Below are 16,803 nucleotides of genomic sequence, written 5' to 3'. Positions count from 1 at the left end.
AAATTTTCAGGTTATACTTCATATATTTTCATACAACTTGTTTTCAAATACAATATATATATTTATATATATACATAAATATATAATATAAGTACAATAAATTACTCCACGTGTTTTAAATAATTATTATTAACTTTGTTTATTTAAAAAATATTTAAACAATTCAAATAATGGCGCGAATTGGTAACGTGGTAAGAATTTTTTTTTTTATTAGAAAAACAAATTATTTAAGGTGATATTTTATAAATAATAATTGTATGCAATTATTATAACTATATACATACATGCGCACATCTAATTAATGTAATAGTTTGTAATTAATTAGTAATTAATAATAAATTATTTTTTTAGTCGGCAGATCAATTGATTGCAGGATCAAGTGTTTTATCAAGACCAGCTGAAGAATTTGAAAATGATGTAATTATAATTAATATATATTATAATATTTAATTATTTATTATATTTATTCATATTTATTATATATATTTTATGATTTTTTTGAATCTGGATAAAATGGATTTTTAAATTTTTAAAAATCGCTTTTCTCAATCAGCGAATTAATTACTTAATTATTTAATTAATTAATTACAGGCAACTGTTGAGGCAATGTGGGCAATGAAAGCATTTGAACATGCGGAAATATATTTCAATGTAAGTACATAAATTTATTTATTTAAAAAAACAATAATTACATAAATTTATATAATTAATAATTGATATAAAATTTCATCTATTTAAAATTAATATTAACAATTATTACTAGTAATTAATTATTATTTTTACATTGGTTTTATATTTTATACACTATTCTTAATTACTTATTTATTTGTAATTACATACAAATAATTAGAGAGCCTGAGTGGATATAAATTTAGTGGAGTAAAATTATTATTTATTTATTTTAAAATAAATGGAATATTCTAAAGTTTAAACTCCAGTCTCCAAACATTAATCAATTTTTTGAGTTACAATTTTGAAAATTTATTTCTCCTTCTTGGAAATTCAAAAATCGCAGTTTAAAAATTTAAATTATTTACTAAAGTCCATTAAACTATTTTTAAATTTTTATTTTCCCGCTTTTTAAGTTGTAACTTAAAAATTTAAATTTCGCAATAATTTTTATCAACTCCACTTTAAAAAAAAAATATCATTTAACTGAAATATAAAAAACTAGACAAAATACTTATACTCCACCTTAAAATCTACATCATAAATTTAAAATTAAAATAAATACATTTTCCTAGCCAATTAAAAAAATTCCCTCTCCCTCAATTATCTACCAAATAATAAAAATATAAACATAAAAAAATCTATTAATTCTGTTTATGTCTCGTCGGGCTGTAAACGCGCTCGAGTAACGCGCGAGTAATACTCCCAGGAATAACCTGGTGCTGTCTAATCAAATCTTCCAAAGCCTCCGCGACTTTAAGCTTCAGTTTATCAGCAGTCAAACCTTCTTCATACTCGATGGGTTTCCCAATATAAGTGACAAGTTTTACCGGAAACCCGCCGTAAATTGGAGCAAAAGGGAACCTAGTGAGCGCGTAGATCCTCAGCCAGAGTCTTCTGCCCCAGCTCACAGTCCTGAAGGCCTCTCGAAGATTCCGCGTGAACATCGGAATTATTTTGACTTTGGACTCGAGTCCGACTTTCGCGAATCCCATGCGGTTCTTCCACATCAGTTTGTAATACGAGTCTCCAAACTGGGCTTCGAAGACACCTCCTGGTGCGATCGCCAGCATGTTCCCTTCAAGAAGGACTTGGGAGCAGGTCTGTACTGTTCCGGGTATCAGTTTCATCACATCGCAGATGATTGCGAATCCCGGTACTTTAAATAGAAAATTATCAGCGACCGTGTGGATTATTTTCGACCTCAGCAGGACCATTTTTGCTATCAGGTAGTACAGGTCAATCGGTACCGCTCCGTGGTAGTAAACAAATAAAACAGGTTCATCTTTTGGTACATTTTCCATACCGACAACTTCATACCCGTAGTAAATGTACCCATGGACGTCCCATATTGCCGCGACTACACTTCGCGCAGCAGTTTTCCAGTCTCTTCCATAGGCTTCCTGGAGCCTTCCTCGGTGCAGTTTGTAAATATAAAAAATAGCCGCGGTCATATACAAAAGTATTAATATAAAAATTGGCAACAAAAATGTTATCAGCAGGGGCATCAACATCCACGAGAGCCACAGAGTGAAGTCCACGTCGATAAAATTAACTAGAATATTTTTAATCATTTTTATATATTTTTCTTTATCTTATCTATTTATGTTTATTATTTATACTTATTTATAAAAAGGATATTAATTTGATATTATTGCTGCTATGTACAGTTTTTAAATGACTAGTTCGGAGTTTTTAGGTTAAGTAAATTGACGTTTCACTTTCTACGGGTTAATTAGTCCACGATTACTTGTAATAATTAATTTTGTGGTATTAATTTACTTTTTTTTTTATCACAGGTTATTTTTTATGGGAATTTCTATGGCGCAAGTTATTTATCAGATAAATTGCGCGCGCAGATTTAATTTTAAGTGATGGGTTCCTTTTTGGAGGACGATTTTTTTTTAAGTTCTGGGAAATTGGTTTAGAAATTTTTGGTATTAGATGAAGGTCAAGATTTTTTATATTTATTTTGAATTTTTAAAAAAGTCACGGAGTAGAGAATGACAATTTTATGTACATTAATTATATAACACTGTACTCTGGTTAGAAAATTTGAATATAAATTTCTAAGATTGAATTCGAGTTGAGTAAAAAATTGAATTGAAAAAATTATGGCAGAAATGGTCTGCGCAGAAAATTTAAAAACAATGCGGATTTCCCGGTTTTTTTTTTTAAAGTTAATTTAAAAAATAGAGAGCAATAAAATAATTTCTGGAGTTGGTAAAAAAATATTTAAAATTAAAAATTTGAATTTGGTTGTACAGAAACTTTTTAAAAAAATTTGAATTCAAATAAAAATCCCTAGTGGTTTTTACCTGACAACTTTCCAGTAATCATTAAAAAATTCGATTCAAAATTTCTAGGATTAAATTCAAGTAAAAATTAAATTATGGCAAAAATTGTATCGCGGGAAATTTAAAAATAATGCGGATTTCCCGGGATTTTTTAAAATTAATTTAAAAAATAAAGAGCAATAAAATAACCTCTGAAGTTGGTAAAAAATATTTAAAACTACGAAATTTGAATTTTTTATACAGAAACTTTTTAATTTAAATAAAAATCACTAGCCGTTTTTACTTCACAATTTTACCAGTGACCATTAAACCAATAAATTATTTTTTCAGATATTATGCTCAGTAGATCCAAAACATCTGAAACTCACAGCCCACGATGACCAGATCTACAAAGCTTTTCGCGAGGCCTTTCCCAATTTGTCTGTCGACAAAATAAACGAGGACGAGATGAAATCTCCTGAAGGAAAGAACAAATGGCGGCAATTTTGCGAGCAATTCAAAGATATAGTTGAAGATTACAGCATGGGAACTCTCCTCCGCGCCGATTGCACCGACGAGTACAGCGAAAAAAACAGTATCCTGGTAACGCGTATCCAGTTTTACGCAATCGAGCTCGCACGTAACCGCGAAGGCCTCAACGACTCGATTCGCCAAAAGTTTAAGCCCAAAAAACTGACCAAGAACTCATAAAAAAAATGCAATTAAATTTAAATTGAAATTGAAATTTTATTTTTACAGACAATTAAATAAAACTGGTAATTAATTACAAAATAACTTAACCGTTAATTAAAAAATTATTTTTTTTTAGGAATACTTAAACTAATCAGAGGATTAGAAGCCCTAGCTTGATATTTAGACTTAGCAGGCGTAGCAGAGTCGCTCATAACATTTCTATCAAACTTCCTCTTCCTCTTGCCGGCGCCTATCAGCCTCTTCAGCGACTTGGGTACGATGTATTCCGGTACATCCTTCAAGTGCGCTTGCAACTTAACAGTATGTAGAGCTTTGTCCTGCCTCAAGGTCTGCAAATCTCTTGGATTATCCTCAAAGAAACTCTTCAATTTATCGCAAGTCAAAACCTCCTGTTTTATTTCTTTCAGCCTCGCTTCCCTCACCGCAATCCTCGTTACCGCTTTCCAGGCATCTTTGGCCCGGTATCTGAAACCTTCGACCTCCTCCAGCTTGAACTGGTAAGTCTTGAACAAATTATCGCGCCCATAAGTTTCCTTCAGTTGATTCTCAACCTCCGTCAACAGCTCTCGTTCTCGTATCGCCACGAAACTCAACGCAGTTCCTTGGTTTTTACCCCGCGCAGTTCGCCCCGCGCGATGGACGTACGAGTTAATGTCTTGGGGGAAATCAAAGTTGATTACATTCGCGACAAATTGAAAATCTATTCCACGTGCAACTCCAGACTCTTTGTCTTTACGTCTTTTACTCTTCTGTTGCTTATTATTTTTAATAACGTGAGGTTCCTCGAGCGCTTTCTCATCAGATGCGATTATGATGTCATAGGTACCAGCATTAAATTGCATCACTGCGCGACAGCGAGAGGATGCTGGTAATTCAGAGTTCAAAACACATGTGGGAATACCAAATTGTTCGAGAAATAATTTTAATTTGTAGCAGCGGTCTACGGTGTTGACAAATATGATACTTTTGCCGCGAATCAAACGTAATTTTAAAAGTGCGTACAGAATGGCGGCTTTGTCATTCTCCTCGGCAGCGAGAGTGTAGTGGGCCAACTGTGAGGGTGGTGCTAGTGGAGGTTCTTCGAGTTTTAAAATTGCTGGGTTATGCAGAACTAATTTTTTAAGCGACGTAACTTCTTCAGAGAGCGTCGCTGATGCTAGAGCTGCTTGGTAGACAGTAGGCAAGTACTTGAGAATCGTCTTGATCTCTTCTTCGTAGCCGAAAGAAAATATCAGATCGGCTTCGTCGATTATCACGGTGTCAAGTGTCTCCTTGAGCTTGAGATTCCCGGCTTTTAGATGCTGGCACACTCGCCCCGGAGTCCCGATCACGATATCCGGGTGCTCGGCCAGCAGAGGCTTCTGGGTAGAGAGATCCTGTTGAGGAGAGACATCAATACAACGAATTTCACGGGAACACTTTATGGTAAGTGCGACCAGAACTTGGTGAATTTGCTTGCAGAGTTCCTTAGAGGGCGCGAGGATCAATCCTTTGGTTTGCTGATGAGTTTGATGGGGTTTGCTCATGAGAATTTTTTGGACCAGAGGAATTGTAAAGGCTGCAGTTTTTCCGGAGCCAGTTCGCGCGCGGATTAAGACGTCTTTGCCTTCAAGGAGTAAAGGGATCGTTGTTTCTTGAATTGTTGTAGGCTCTAGCCAACCTAATTTTGCAATTGCCTAAAAAAATTCATTTTTTATTAGTTTATTTATTATTATTATTATTGTTATGCATGGAAATTTTTTATTATTAATAACAAAATTAAGAATACTGTCGTTTATACAAAATGATACGAAAATTAGCTGACGTCTAATAAATTTTGAATTTTTTTTTAAAGAGATAAATTTAGAATAAAAATATTTTTAAAAATTGTACCTGAAGTTTTTAAAATTTTCTACATGTGCATATTTTCAGTTTTGTTTTGTTTTTTTTTTAATTAAATTGTTAAAAAAACAAATTCGAAAATTGTTAATTGTCATGAGTGTGAATGTCGCAATTATCAATATTTAAATTTTTAGAATAAATAAATAAAATGTAAGTAGAATAAAAATAAAAAAATGCGTAATTACATAAATTTCATTATTTTTATTTAATTATTTAAAGTTTATAAATTGTCTCATGTCTCCAATATTCACACTCATTTTTTATTATTATCAAATTAAAGATTTTCGGCGTTTTTTTGTTTCCAACAAATCAATGACATAAATTTAATATCTAAAAATATGCACATGTAGAAAATTTGAAAAACTACAGGTGCAATTTTTTAAAAAATTATTTTTTTTATAATTTATCATTTTAAAATAAATTAAAAAACTAGTAGACGGCTAACTTCAGTATCATTATTTTTTATTTAATTTATTAATAAATCAATAAATAAATAAATTAAATTAAATAATTAATTCAAATTATAATTGATAAAAATATAAATGACATTAATTAATTACTATAATAAATTATACCTTCAATATTCTATCATCCAATCCAAATTCATGGAAACTTTTTATTTTATCTTCACTCGTTTCTTCTTTATTTACTTCATTATCGTTATCTGAATCCATTTTTATATTTTTAAAATTATTTAAATATTTTTCCAATTATTACAAAAATTAATTGTGTTAAAGAATTACTTTTATATATAAACACGTGGGAATATTATTTTAACCATAACCTCTTTTAAAAATACGGTGAGACGAGAGGGAAGTAGATGTTGATTTAAATCGGAAACTCACGAAAACATACGAACTTTCAAAAAAGAGAGAAGTTTATCTGGTTTTTATTTAGAGAGTGTTATAAATTGCCGACAGATGTCATTTATTTACGTGTCAATTTTTTTTAACTTTTTTTGGTAAGAAAAAAACAAGACAAATAATAATAATAATATATTATGAATCATACATTTCAAAATCGATGAAATAAACATCATAAATGAGAATCACTTTTATATCTTTAAGTTAAAAGTATATAAAATTATAAATTACTCATGACAGTTAATTAAAAGTATTACTAATTATTAATAAAATTAATAGAAAAAAATTATTTTTGAATTTAGTTAAATTTTTTTGAAAAATTATTTGATTTAATTAAAAACTCTGGTTGCAATTTTTAACTCTTTCATTTTTTGAATTTGTGTTGAAAAAATTATGGGTAAAAAATTTGTCACATCACTAAAAAAAATTCTTATACCTTAAGGATCAATAGTAAAGTATTCGAGTTTTTTTACTAAAAACAAAAAAAAAATTGACTAGAAATTACTTACGAAATCTATGAGCAAAAAATATAAAAAATAAAATTTATCAAATAATTTCTACCCGTAAAAAAAAAATCAATAAAACCTACAGTTCTTTTATTGATTACTCGTAAATTAATTTTGTTAATTAAAATAAATAAAAAATAATTTTATAATTATTTTCAGATCAATAAAAGCGACAGCAAATGACCAGACACCTGAAAATTTTTATTTTTTAAATAAGCAACCAATCAAATTATCCTGAAGTTGGCAGACAATTAATAATTTTCAAATTTTTTTTCAACAAATCATTTACAAAAAAAAAAAAAAACTAAAAATATGCACATGTAGAAAATTACAAAATCTTGAGGTGCAATTTTTAAAATTATTTTTTTGTTATAACTTATTATTTTAAAAAGAATCCAAAAATTGTTTGACGTCAGCTGACAAGTATACAAGTTAAATACTAATTTTAAAAAATATTTTCAAAATCCATACAAAGAAACTTCAAAATCGTGTGCTCCAATTTTTTTCTATCAACACATAAAGATATATATATCATACATAATTAACTTATAAAAAAAAAGTAAATGAGTCTCCTTCCAATTTCATTATCACCCTCATTAATTACTTAAATTATATTTCATAAATATAAATCATCAAAAAAATATAATAAACAATTACACATCTAATTACTCTAACAACTTGTACTTTTATCCATACATACATTTTTTATCTTGTCCTCAAATTAAATAAAAAAGTAAATCATAAATAAAAAAAGCCCTAATCTAAATAATTTAAATTACTCCCGAAATTTTAAATTTACCTTAATTTAAAAATTTAAAAAACTAAAGATGACATAAAATATATTGATTTGTCCAGCCCTACAAATGTCAATGGCACATCCTCAGTCCTCACCCATTCAATTACATCAGAGTCTCGTATCCTCGTACTAAAAAATACATCCACCTTCATATCATACTCATTACCAACACACACATATATATATATGTATATATATATGACACCTATAATATATCGTCTATCGCACATAGTAACCAGTAAACCAGCAGTCATACCCACCAGTACCAGTAACGAACCAGCTGTTTAACATCTCAACTTATGCCGAATTTTTTTTATCAAAACACCTGTCAAAATATATATAAAAAAAATTGTTTACAATAATTACAATAATAAAAAACAATACCAATAAATAAACAAACAAATAAATTATTTTAGAAAAATAACTCAATATTCTGTTTAATTTATTTAAAAATTTTACTATAAATAACTTTACAATATAAATATACATATATTTATTACTATTATTACTTATATTTGTTATGACACATCGCAATCGATTTTGTCAACAAAATTTCATTGCCATCTAAAGCTTAAATAAAATATTTACAAAACCAAGTTATAAAATTCAAATATATGAGGATTAAATACTAAGTGAGTCATCAGTAATGAGATATAAAAATTATAATATATATATATATAATATATAAGGACCTTTTTTGGCTTTGGGAAATGGATTTTAGAATGTCTGGAGAAAACACTGTCCCAAATAGGAAATGATTTTTAAAATTACCAGTTTATTAATGCAAATAATAATGGCGGCAATAATTTAAAATTCAAAATTCAAATAATTAAAATAAATTATTATTTGTATTTTTTAAAAAAATAGTAATACAATAATTTCATTTAAGGCACGATCAATTATAGAATGGAACTAGTTTACGTCAGCGTAGTAATATTTAATTGAGCGGTTACGAGGTACTGCGGTTGAAAATAAACCAATGGGAAAGAGAGTGCTGGGCGCGGTTGGCCAATCAGAGCCAAGAATTTTGTACAACTACCGAGGCTATATAAATAAGCGCGCAGCAACGCCGCGGCGTAGTCTTACGACTGAACTCAACGCGTACAAACCGACGTCAGTTGACAGCCGAGCAGCACAAGCTAAAAAGCCACAAGCTAGATATCGTATTCATATTTTTTTCTACGATCAACTAATATATTAAAATGGTAAGTAATTTACTTATAATTACTTTGGTTGATTATCTCACTGATGACGTTTACGATAAGCGGAGTAGTAGCTGGTATCTAATTATTTTAAATATATTATTTAAATAGTGATTGTGATATTTTATTATTTTACGGACAAAGGATGATCGCGTCGTTAGACGCCATTTTGTAACGCGCGCCGGTTGAGTCACGTTATTGATTTTAGTTTTAGCTGCGGTTATTTCAATTAATTAATTTATTCATTTATTTCGCGGGAGATTAAGAATATTTTAAAATTATTTCTTAAATTTATTTGATTTTTTTTATGTGCAGCGTGAGTGTATTTCAATCCACGTTGGACAAGCCGGAGTCCAGATCGGTAATGCCTGCTGGGAATTGTACTGTCTTGAGCATGGAATCCAACCGGATGGACAAATGCCATCTGATAAAACTATTGGAGGAGGTGATGACAGTTTCAACACTTTCTTCAGTGAAACCGGTGCTGGTAAACACGTACCTAGAGCTGTTTTCATTGATTTGGAGCCTACTGTCGTTGGTATGTATCGTCATGTATTTTTTTTACTATCTACTAAAAATAGCAGACTTAATTAAAAACTATACGAAGAATTCTGTGTGTTAATTATAAATTTATACGGAATTTTAATTATTTTTTTTAGTTTAATCGGCGGACTGATTTAAATTTTTTTAAATTTCGCGGGTTGATAAATTCCTTTTAATTGTTGGGATATGGATTTTTTTTATAACGCTTGATACTAAAACTGTAACGGAAATTTTTTAAGAGGGGGAAAAAGAAGGTACATTGCAATGCCATGGTCATGAGTAAAGATGGCGGTTATTTTTGGTACTAGATTTTTCTATGGGATCTAGTACGTCGAGTTCTAACGGTTTTTTTTTTTTGTTAGAAATTTTGTGGTACTAAAATTAACTGACTTGTAATTATTTTTTATTTTTCTAAAAACGATAAATTTGAGAAAGAAAAATATTTAAAAAAATTGCACTCATAGTTTTTTTAATTTTCTACACGTGCATATTTTTAGTTTTTTTTTTTTTCTATTTACTGCTGGAAAAAAAAAAAATAGAAAATTTTTAATTGTTTGCAAACTTCCAGATTTAAATTTGTTCTAAAATTATTTATGATTTATTTTAAATGGTGTAAACTCGGTCATAAAATATTAATTAGTGATAAGACGATAATAATGACAATTAAAGTAATTAGTGATAGATATATATTTTGTTTTTGAGGTCATGTTGCAATAAAATATTTGATAATTTTCATTAGTAATTTTGGTGATAAATCAAAACTTTAGTGATTTTTTTTTAAATCATAAAATTTAAATTAATTAATTGCAGTAATTTCTTCGTAAAGTAATAAAATATTTTTGTCGAAATAAAATAATTTTGATTATTTTGATGATGAAAATCAAATTCAAATATTTATGTAATTGGGATAGTGATCGATAAAATTTCTAATGATTTTTTTTTTATCAATAATTATTATTCACTGTCATTTCTATTTAATTATATATAAGATCAATAATAAACTAGATCATTTTTTTTGACTATCACTCCAATATTTAATTTTATCAATTATCAATTTTTTTGAGGCCGTAGTAATTAACTAAATTTTTAAAATTAATTGATAATTTTTTGATAATATATATCAATTTTATCAAGCAATTCTTTTATAATCGACTTGAAAAAAATCTATTAGTTTTTTGATAAAATTATTTTTCGTTTAATCATCAAAATAAAAAAAAAATCTATGAGACCTAAAGTCGTAAAAATAAAACTCATAATAAAAAAATTTTCAGATGAGGTTCGAAGCGGAACATACCGTCAATTGTTCCACCCAGAACAGCTGATCACCGGAAAAGAGGACGCAGCCAACAACTACGCCCGAGGCCACTACACAATCGGCAAAGAAATAGTAGACCTAGTCCTCGACCGAATTCGCAAACTAGCTGACCAATGTACCGGACTCCAAGGTTTCTTAATATTCCACTCGTTCGGTGGCGGTACCGGATCTGGATTCACGTCTCTGCTCATGGAGCGCCTGTCAGTCGACTACGGAAAGAAATCAAAACTCGAATTCGCCATTTACCCCGCGCCCCAGGTATCAACAGCCGTCGTCGAGCCTTACAACTCAATCCTCACCACCCACACAACTCTCGAGCACTCGGACTGCGCCTTCATGGTCGACAACGAAGCCATCTACGATATCTGCCGCCGTAATTTGGACATCGAGAGACCCACGTACACGAACCTTAACAGATTAATTGGACAAATCGTATCATCAATCACAGCATCACTGCGTTTCGACGGTGCCCTCAACGTTGACTTGACTGAGTTCCAGACAAATTTGGTACCTTACCCACGTATCCACTTCCCTCTGGTAACTTACGCCCCCGTTATCTCTGCAGAGAAGGCCTACCACGAGCAGCTCTCCGTTGCTGAAATCACAAACGCTTGTTTCGAGCCAGCAAACCAGATGGTAAAATGTGATCCACGTCACGGCAAATACATGGCCTGCTGTATGTTGTACCGTGGGGATGTTGTACCAAAGGACGTCAACGCCGCAATTGCCACCATCAAGACAAAACGTACGATCCAATTCGTCGACTGGTGTCCAACTGGATTCAAAGTCGGTATCAACTACCAGCCACCGACTGTTGTACCTGGTGGCGATTTAGCTAAAGTACAACGTGCTGTCTGCATGTTGTCAAACACGACCGCCATCGCAGAAGCATGGGCGCGTCTTGACCACAAATTTGATCTCATGTACGCGAAACGTGCCTTCGTACACTGGTACGTCGGTGAAGGTATGGAAGAAGGCGAGTTCTCAGAGGCGCGTGAGGACTTGGCTGCTCTTGAAAAAGACTACGAAGAAGTCGGCATGGACTCTGCTGAAGGTGAAGGCGAAGGTGCTGAGGAATACTAGACGATTCTTATGGAAATTTAATGACTATTCTTCAGCCTAATATATTTAAGACCATCGAGACTTTGTTTATATTTAATATCCTTTTTCATCTGTCGTATTATTATTATTATTATTTTTCCATTTTATATTGTTGTAATTACGCTGTGAAACATTCCTTTGCTTTATCAAACAACTGATATATAACGGCATTATAAAAAATACCTTTTTTTTTAAATCCTCGATGGAAATACATGACATTTATCATTAATTTGTCTCGATACTTTTTCCCTCATCCTTTTCTTCTTTAAGAAACTTTAAAATTATTTTATACGTCTTAAGTTCTAATTTTAATTTTAATTAAGTTCGTTTAAATTATTATTAATAAATTTAAAAATAATTCCTACTTAAAATGCAATTTGTATTTATTTAAATATTTTAAATTTATGTTAATTAACTTATTGATAAATATATTTTTATTTCCAGTAATTGGATGATAAAAATAATTCATTCTGGTATTTTTTATATTTTAAAAAATTTAATAGATTTTCGGAAATCGGTAAATTTATTTAAATTTTCTTCTAAAAATTATTTAGTTATTTTCCTGCAATATTGAAATGTTAAATTATTGCCGCGGAATTTTTGAATTTAAAAGTAATTACAAAAAAAAATTTGTTATTAATTAAATGGATTTATATCAAATCTAATTATTCCATTAAAATCATAGGATACTTCCATTACTTTTTTATTAAAATTATAATTAGTTATCCAAAGAAAATCTTTAATTATTAGCGCGGGATTTTTGAATTTTCAAATAATTAAAAAATTTAAAAAATTCAAATTTGTATTCCACAATTTAAAAAAAAAAATTCGTAGTTGATTTCGCGGGCTTTTGTGTACTTTTAAAAATATTTATTTGAATATATTATTATTACTATTACAAATAATAAAATTCTAAGAATTATTTTCCGGGTTTTGAAAGCAGGATGTTAGTGTGACTAAAAGGTAAAGGTATTCTTTGTCCTCGTCTATAATTTAAAATACGCACATACTGATAAAGACAAAATGTGTCATTTCATAAACTCAGGTAAGTTTAAACTATAATTAGCCAGTAAATACAATACACAGGCGCTAGAGTTTGTGACATTTATAAATTTATGAATAAGATATTTTAAGGTGAGGGATGATGGGATGAAATTTACTACCCGATAATTAGTTTTAACTCAGTCATGAGTCGGTTCAGTCGTGTATGAACATATTCAAAAAAATTATCTTAAATATTTTAAATGAATACATATTTATATAAAATGCGGTTTGGTGATTAAATATTTAAATAAATTTTTTTCGACCTTTTATTTTTTTCTGGCTCATTTTTATTTTTGTGTCGGAAAATGTTGCGACGAATATTTTTATTTATTTTAGTTTTGCTTGAGGTAATTTATGTGCTATGTCAAAATATATAGATATATATTTCAGTAATGACTCGTTTATTTTTAAAAAAAATGGACTCTGTCTTAAAATTTTAAGTGCGCGCTCAAAAAATATTTATTGCAATTTATAATAATTTTTTTTTTTGTAGATAATTAAAATAATTAATGGCCTTCCAAGTAAATTACAAACTAGTGAACGTAGTGCCAGTAATGAAAAAAATTATAAAACCAGTAAGTTAATGAGTATAATTAATTACTATTGTTTTTTTTTAAATTATTGGGCGGGTTTTCAAAAGTTGTGGGGCCAAAGAGTGAGAAATAAATATTTTTATTTTTTTTTATTAATAGAAGCAGATGAGACGGAAAAAATATTATTTCTTGACGACTTGTATGAAATATTCAGTTACGATCCACAAGATTTTAAAAATAACACTCAACTACTTCCGCCAAAATGCGATGGAAGTAAATTTTGTGAACAAGTTCCTTATTATCCTAATGATATTATTAAGAAAGAGTTGAAATTAAAAAGTGATTTGAAATTATTAGAAACTAAAGACGAAGTAAGTTTTTCATTTTTTTATTTATTTAAAACAACTTTTATTGCTCACAATTTAAAATAGTCAGCTCCAAATATTCAAAATTTTTTAATTTAAATAAAATTGCTTGTAAATTATTTTTTATTTATTTAAAATTTCGAAAACTTTTCGGAGAAAACTTTCTCATTTTTTTTTACTAGTTTTTAATACAAATTATAATAGACAAATTTTGTCTAAACTTTTATTTCAAAAATTCTACACGGTTCATTTTACCCATTGTTTTTAAAAATAATTTTTTTTTATTACAGCCTTTGACATTAAACACAAGATTTAATGAAGTGGAGAGCGATAGTCTCTGCAGTTCGGTGGTAATTATTTTTTCATCATTAATAAATATATAAATGTATATATTTTTTTTAATAATGACAATTAAAAAGTTAATAATATAAATGATTAATTAATTTATTTAGAGAAAAGATGTTTTTCCAAGAGTTGCAGTAAATAAAGACGGAGAATGGAAATATATTATAAATAACGATGAATTTGTTCAGCGAGTCAGTGTCGAAATCTGCGAGTAAGTTTTTTTTTTATTAACAATTTAATTAATTAATTAAAACTACTCTGGTAGTTCCCCCTCTCCCCAATTTAAAAATTATGGGAACTTTTTCGGAACCAGGGTAAAATGTAGTAAAAATACATTTCAAAAACGTTCTTTTTTTTACTCAAAATTTTTTCATTTAAAATGTTTGATAAATTTTTTTTACTGTCAAAATTACAAATTTGAAAAAAGTTCCAAAGTTCTATCTCTCAAGTTCTACATGTCAAACTTATTTTGAATTTTTTTGACACGAGTAACTTAGACTTGAACTGTCATAATCGTATCAAATTTTGATCGTATTTGAATTTTTACTCAAATATTCGCTCATAAAATACTCGATAAATTTTTTTTTAATATAAAAATTACAAAAGTTCCATTGAAAATTCTAATCTGTCTTAAGTTTTAAAGTTCCACGTATCGAATTTTTTTGAAATGAATTTTTCATTATTATTATTATTATTATTATTATTATTATTATTATTATTATTATTATTATTATTATTATTATTATTATTATTATTATTATTATTATTTACTTACTTATTTATTTTAATGACAGAGACGATAAGACACCATGCAGATTATTTGATGGTTTCGCAGACGGCTACGAAGCGACATGTAAACAAAAATATATATATAAAAAATTAGCAGCGATATCTCAAGACGGAAAAGCGAATCCAGATTGGTTTGAAATGCCAGTAAGTTGTTGCTGTCATGTTAAATTTGTCGGCGATGGATTTTAAAATCCCGGGTAAAAAAATTCAAACCGCGAATTTTAAATAATTTAATAATTTATATACTTAATTAAATATTCCTATAATTAAATAATGATATTTAAATAGAGTTAAAATAAATTTGTGACGAGTTGCGTAAAAAAATATTGTGATATATATAATATATATATATTAATTAAAATTTAATATGTAAATAATGTTCAGTTCGATTGAGAATAATTTAAAAATAAAATTTATACAATAACAATATATATAAATAATAATAATTATAATTTATGTTATTTGTATTTTTATAAATTATAGTTGACTATTCGTCATAAGCCAGGTCTCTGGGGAATTTTTTTTTTTAAATTCTACCCTTCCCACTACTGTTCAAATTTTGAATTTAAAATTTGCTATAGATCTTTTGTGTTCATAAGTTATGGATTTCTACAGAGTTTCGATGGATCTTCTATTATCTGTATCATCAGAATCTGCGACATAGACATCCATCTTACTTAAAATAAATGTGCGCAGAAACATTGCGCATCGACATCTGCATATGCTCAAAAATAGTATATTACACATCTAGAGAGGAAAGTTGGACGTCGCAATTCGTGTGTTTTCCATCTTTACCTTCGGCTCATGGCAATTGTGCACATGGGTTAACATGCCCTACTTTCCTCCCGAGGTATGTAATATACTAATTCCTTGTAATTAGGAAATATTATAATTTTTTAATGAAATTCTGACATCATGCTGCCATAAAATAAATTAAGATGATGTTAGCACTCACCTTCGGCTCAAGCGGCCATTTTTTAATCTTATTAGCAGCTTACTGAATATATATATATATATATATATATATATATATATATATATATATATATATATATATATATATATATAACTAATTAAAGGAAACAGGATTCAGGAATGATAAAAAAAAAATATTAAATAAATAAAAATAATGAAAAAAAATATTGAGTTTTGAATAAAAATCACTCAACACTTATTATTATAATTAAAATTAATTATTAATAAACAATACATTAATGTATAATATATACAATTTATTAAAGATAAAAAAAAAATACCGTAAGTATTAATTATACGCCTCTAGTGAACAAATTAAAAATTTTTTTACCAAAAGTTTCAATTTTTATTTATTTATTTATTTATTTTAATGTATGAAATCATGGCCATCATTAAAATTATTATTTTTTGTATATTAATATCATATCAATGTAGCATATATTAACTATTACATATTTTAATATATTTATATATATATATTTATATCAATAGCAATCATCATATCATTCAATAGTAATTTTTTATGTTTGTGTGCCTTATTCGGAGTATATCGCGAGTGATTTTATTTTAAAAACATTTTATTTTTAATTATAATTAGTCATTAATATTTATTTTAATAATCATTCTGTTCACGCATTATCTAAATTTATTAATTAATTGTTTTTTTATAATAAAGAATCGCGTACAAGCGTGCAACAATTAGAGTGGAGAAAAAGCCTCAACTCAATTCACGTTTTTTTAAATTATTTCTTCTTCTTCTTTATAATTATTTTTTTTTTAATGAAACTAACAATAAAAATAATAATAAAGAGAAGTTATTTATTTATATAATATTGTTTTTTTTATACTTTGTACAAAGAAAAACAAATTTTGAACTTTTAAATAT

At 28.3% G+C, this 16,803-nt stretch overlaps 5 protein-coding genes across 5 annotated transcripts; 3 read left to right on the top strand and 2 right to left on the bottom strand.

The window, feature by feature from the left end:
* The first annotated feature begins 36 nt into the window (after positions 1 to 36).
* Positions 37 to 3,740, top strand: LOC103579389 (protein PBDC1). Its single transcript, XM_008560771.2, has 4 exons — positions 37 to 191; positions 352 to 417; positions 592 to 651; positions 3,297 to 3,740. The coding sequence occupies exons 1-4, from the start codon at positions 171 to 173 to the stop codon at positions 3,654 to 3,656; spliced, it is 507 nt and encodes a 168-aa protein (XP_008558993.1). The 5' UTR covers positions 37 to 170; the 3' UTR covers positions 3,657 to 3,740.
* On the bottom strand, positions 824 to 2,991 carry LOC103579388 (transmembrane protein 68). The gene has a single exon (XM_008560769.2). It carries the CDS (start codon positions 2,241 to 2,243, stop codon positions 1,314 to 1,316), a length of 930 nt encoding a protein of 309 aa, XP_008558991.1. The 5' UTR covers positions 2,244 to 2,991; the 3' UTR covers positions 824 to 1,313.
* On the bottom strand, positions 3,672 to 6,404 carry LOC103579387 (probable ATP-dependent RNA helicase DDX56). Its single transcript, XM_008560768.2, has 2 exons — positions 6,116 to 6,404; positions 3,672 to 5,335 (listed from the first exon to the last, which is right to left on the bottom strand). Exons 1-2 carry the CDS (start codon positions 6,212 to 6,214, stop codon positions 3,761 to 3,763), a joined length of 1,674 nt encoding a protein of 557 aa, XP_008558990.1. The 5' UTR covers positions 6,215 to 6,404; the 3' UTR covers positions 3,672 to 3,760.
* A 2,362-nt stretch (positions 6,405 to 8,766) lies between these two features.
* LOC103579392 (tubulin alpha-1 chain) lies at positions 8,767 to 12,095 on the top strand. Its single transcript, XM_008560775.3, has 3 exons — positions 8,767 to 8,910; positions 9,223 to 9,445; positions 10,722 to 12,095. The coding sequence occupies exons 1-3, from the start codon at positions 8,908 to 8,910 to the stop codon at positions 11,846 to 11,848; spliced, it is 1,353 nt and encodes a 450-aa protein (XP_008558997.1). The 5' UTR covers positions 8,767 to 8,907; the 3' UTR covers positions 11,849 to 12,095.
* An 850-nt stretch (positions 12,096 to 12,945) lies between these two features.
* LOC103579534 (protein spaetzle) lies at positions 12,946 to 15,329 on the top strand. Its single transcript, XM_053739337.1, has 6 exons — positions 12,946 to 13,257; positions 13,404 to 13,485; positions 13,603 to 13,814; positions 14,099 to 14,158; positions 14,261 to 14,364; positions 14,948 to 15,329. The coding sequence occupies exons 1-6, from the start codon at positions 13,216 to 13,218 to the stop codon at positions 15,129 to 15,131; spliced, it is 684 nt and encodes a 227-aa protein (XP_053595312.1). The 5' UTR covers positions 12,946 to 13,215; the 3' UTR covers positions 15,132 to 15,329.
* The last annotated feature ends 1,474 nt before the right edge of the window (positions 15,330 to 16,803 follow it).

Source organism: Microplitis demolitor, chromosome 5, assembly GCF_026212275.2.
Source record: "Microplitis demolitor isolate Queensland-Clemson2020A chromosome 5, iyMicDemo2.1a, whole genome shotgun sequence".
Lineage (NCBI taxonomy): Eukaryota > Metazoa > Arthropoda > Insecta > Hymenoptera > Braconidae > Microplitis > Microplitis demolitor.
The sequence above is the reverse complement of the archived record's forward strand: the minus strand, read 5'-3'. Positions and strand labels throughout refer to the sequence as shown.

What these genes read in the sequence shown, in the direction of transcription:
- LOC103579534 (XM_053739337.1), top strand. Translation starts at nt 13,216, where the DNA reads ATGTTGCGACGAATATTTTTATTTATTTTAGTTTTGCTTGAG. An exon ending in TTATTTTAGTTTTGCTTGAG is followed by an intron (nt 13,258 to 13,403) that starts GTAATTTATGTG and finishes TTTTTTTTGTAG; the next exon opens with ATAATTAAAATAATTAATGG. An exon ending in TATTAGAAACTAAAGACGAA is followed by an intron (nt 13,815 to 14,098) that starts GTAAGTTTTTCA and finishes TTTTTATTACAG; the next exon opens with CCTTTGACATTAAACACAAG.
- LOC103579388 (XM_008560769.2), bottom strand. Translation starts at nt 2,243, where the DNA reads ATGATTAAAAATATTCTAGTTAATTTTATCGACGTGGACTTCACTCTG.
- LOC103579392 (XM_008560775.3), top strand. An exon ending in TTTGGAGCCTACTGTCGTTG is followed by an intron (nt 9,446 to 10,721) that starts GTATGTATCGTC and finishes AAAAATTTTCAG; the next exon opens with ATGAGGTTCGAAGCGGAACA.
- LOC103579389 (XM_008560771.2), top strand. Translation starts at nt 171, where the DNA reads ATGGCGCGAATTGGTAACGTG. An exon ending in CTGAAGAATTTGAAAATGAT is followed by an intron (nt 418 to 591) that starts GTAATTATAATT and finishes AATTAATTACAG; the next exon opens with GCAACTGTTGAGGCAATGTG. An exon ending in ATGCGGAAATATATTTCAAT is followed by an intron (nt 652 to 3,296) that starts GTAAGTACATAA and finishes TTATTTTTTCAG; the next exon opens with ATATTATGCTCAGTAGATCC.
- LOC103579387 (XM_008560768.2), bottom strand. Translation starts at nt 6,214, where the DNA reads ATGGATTCAGATAACGATAATGAAGTAAATAAAGAAGAAACGAGTGAA. An exon ending in TGGATGATAGAATATTGAAG is followed by an intron (nt 5,336 to 6,115) that starts GTATAATTTATT and finishes GAATTTTTTTAG; the next exon opens with GCAATTGCAAAATTAGGTTG.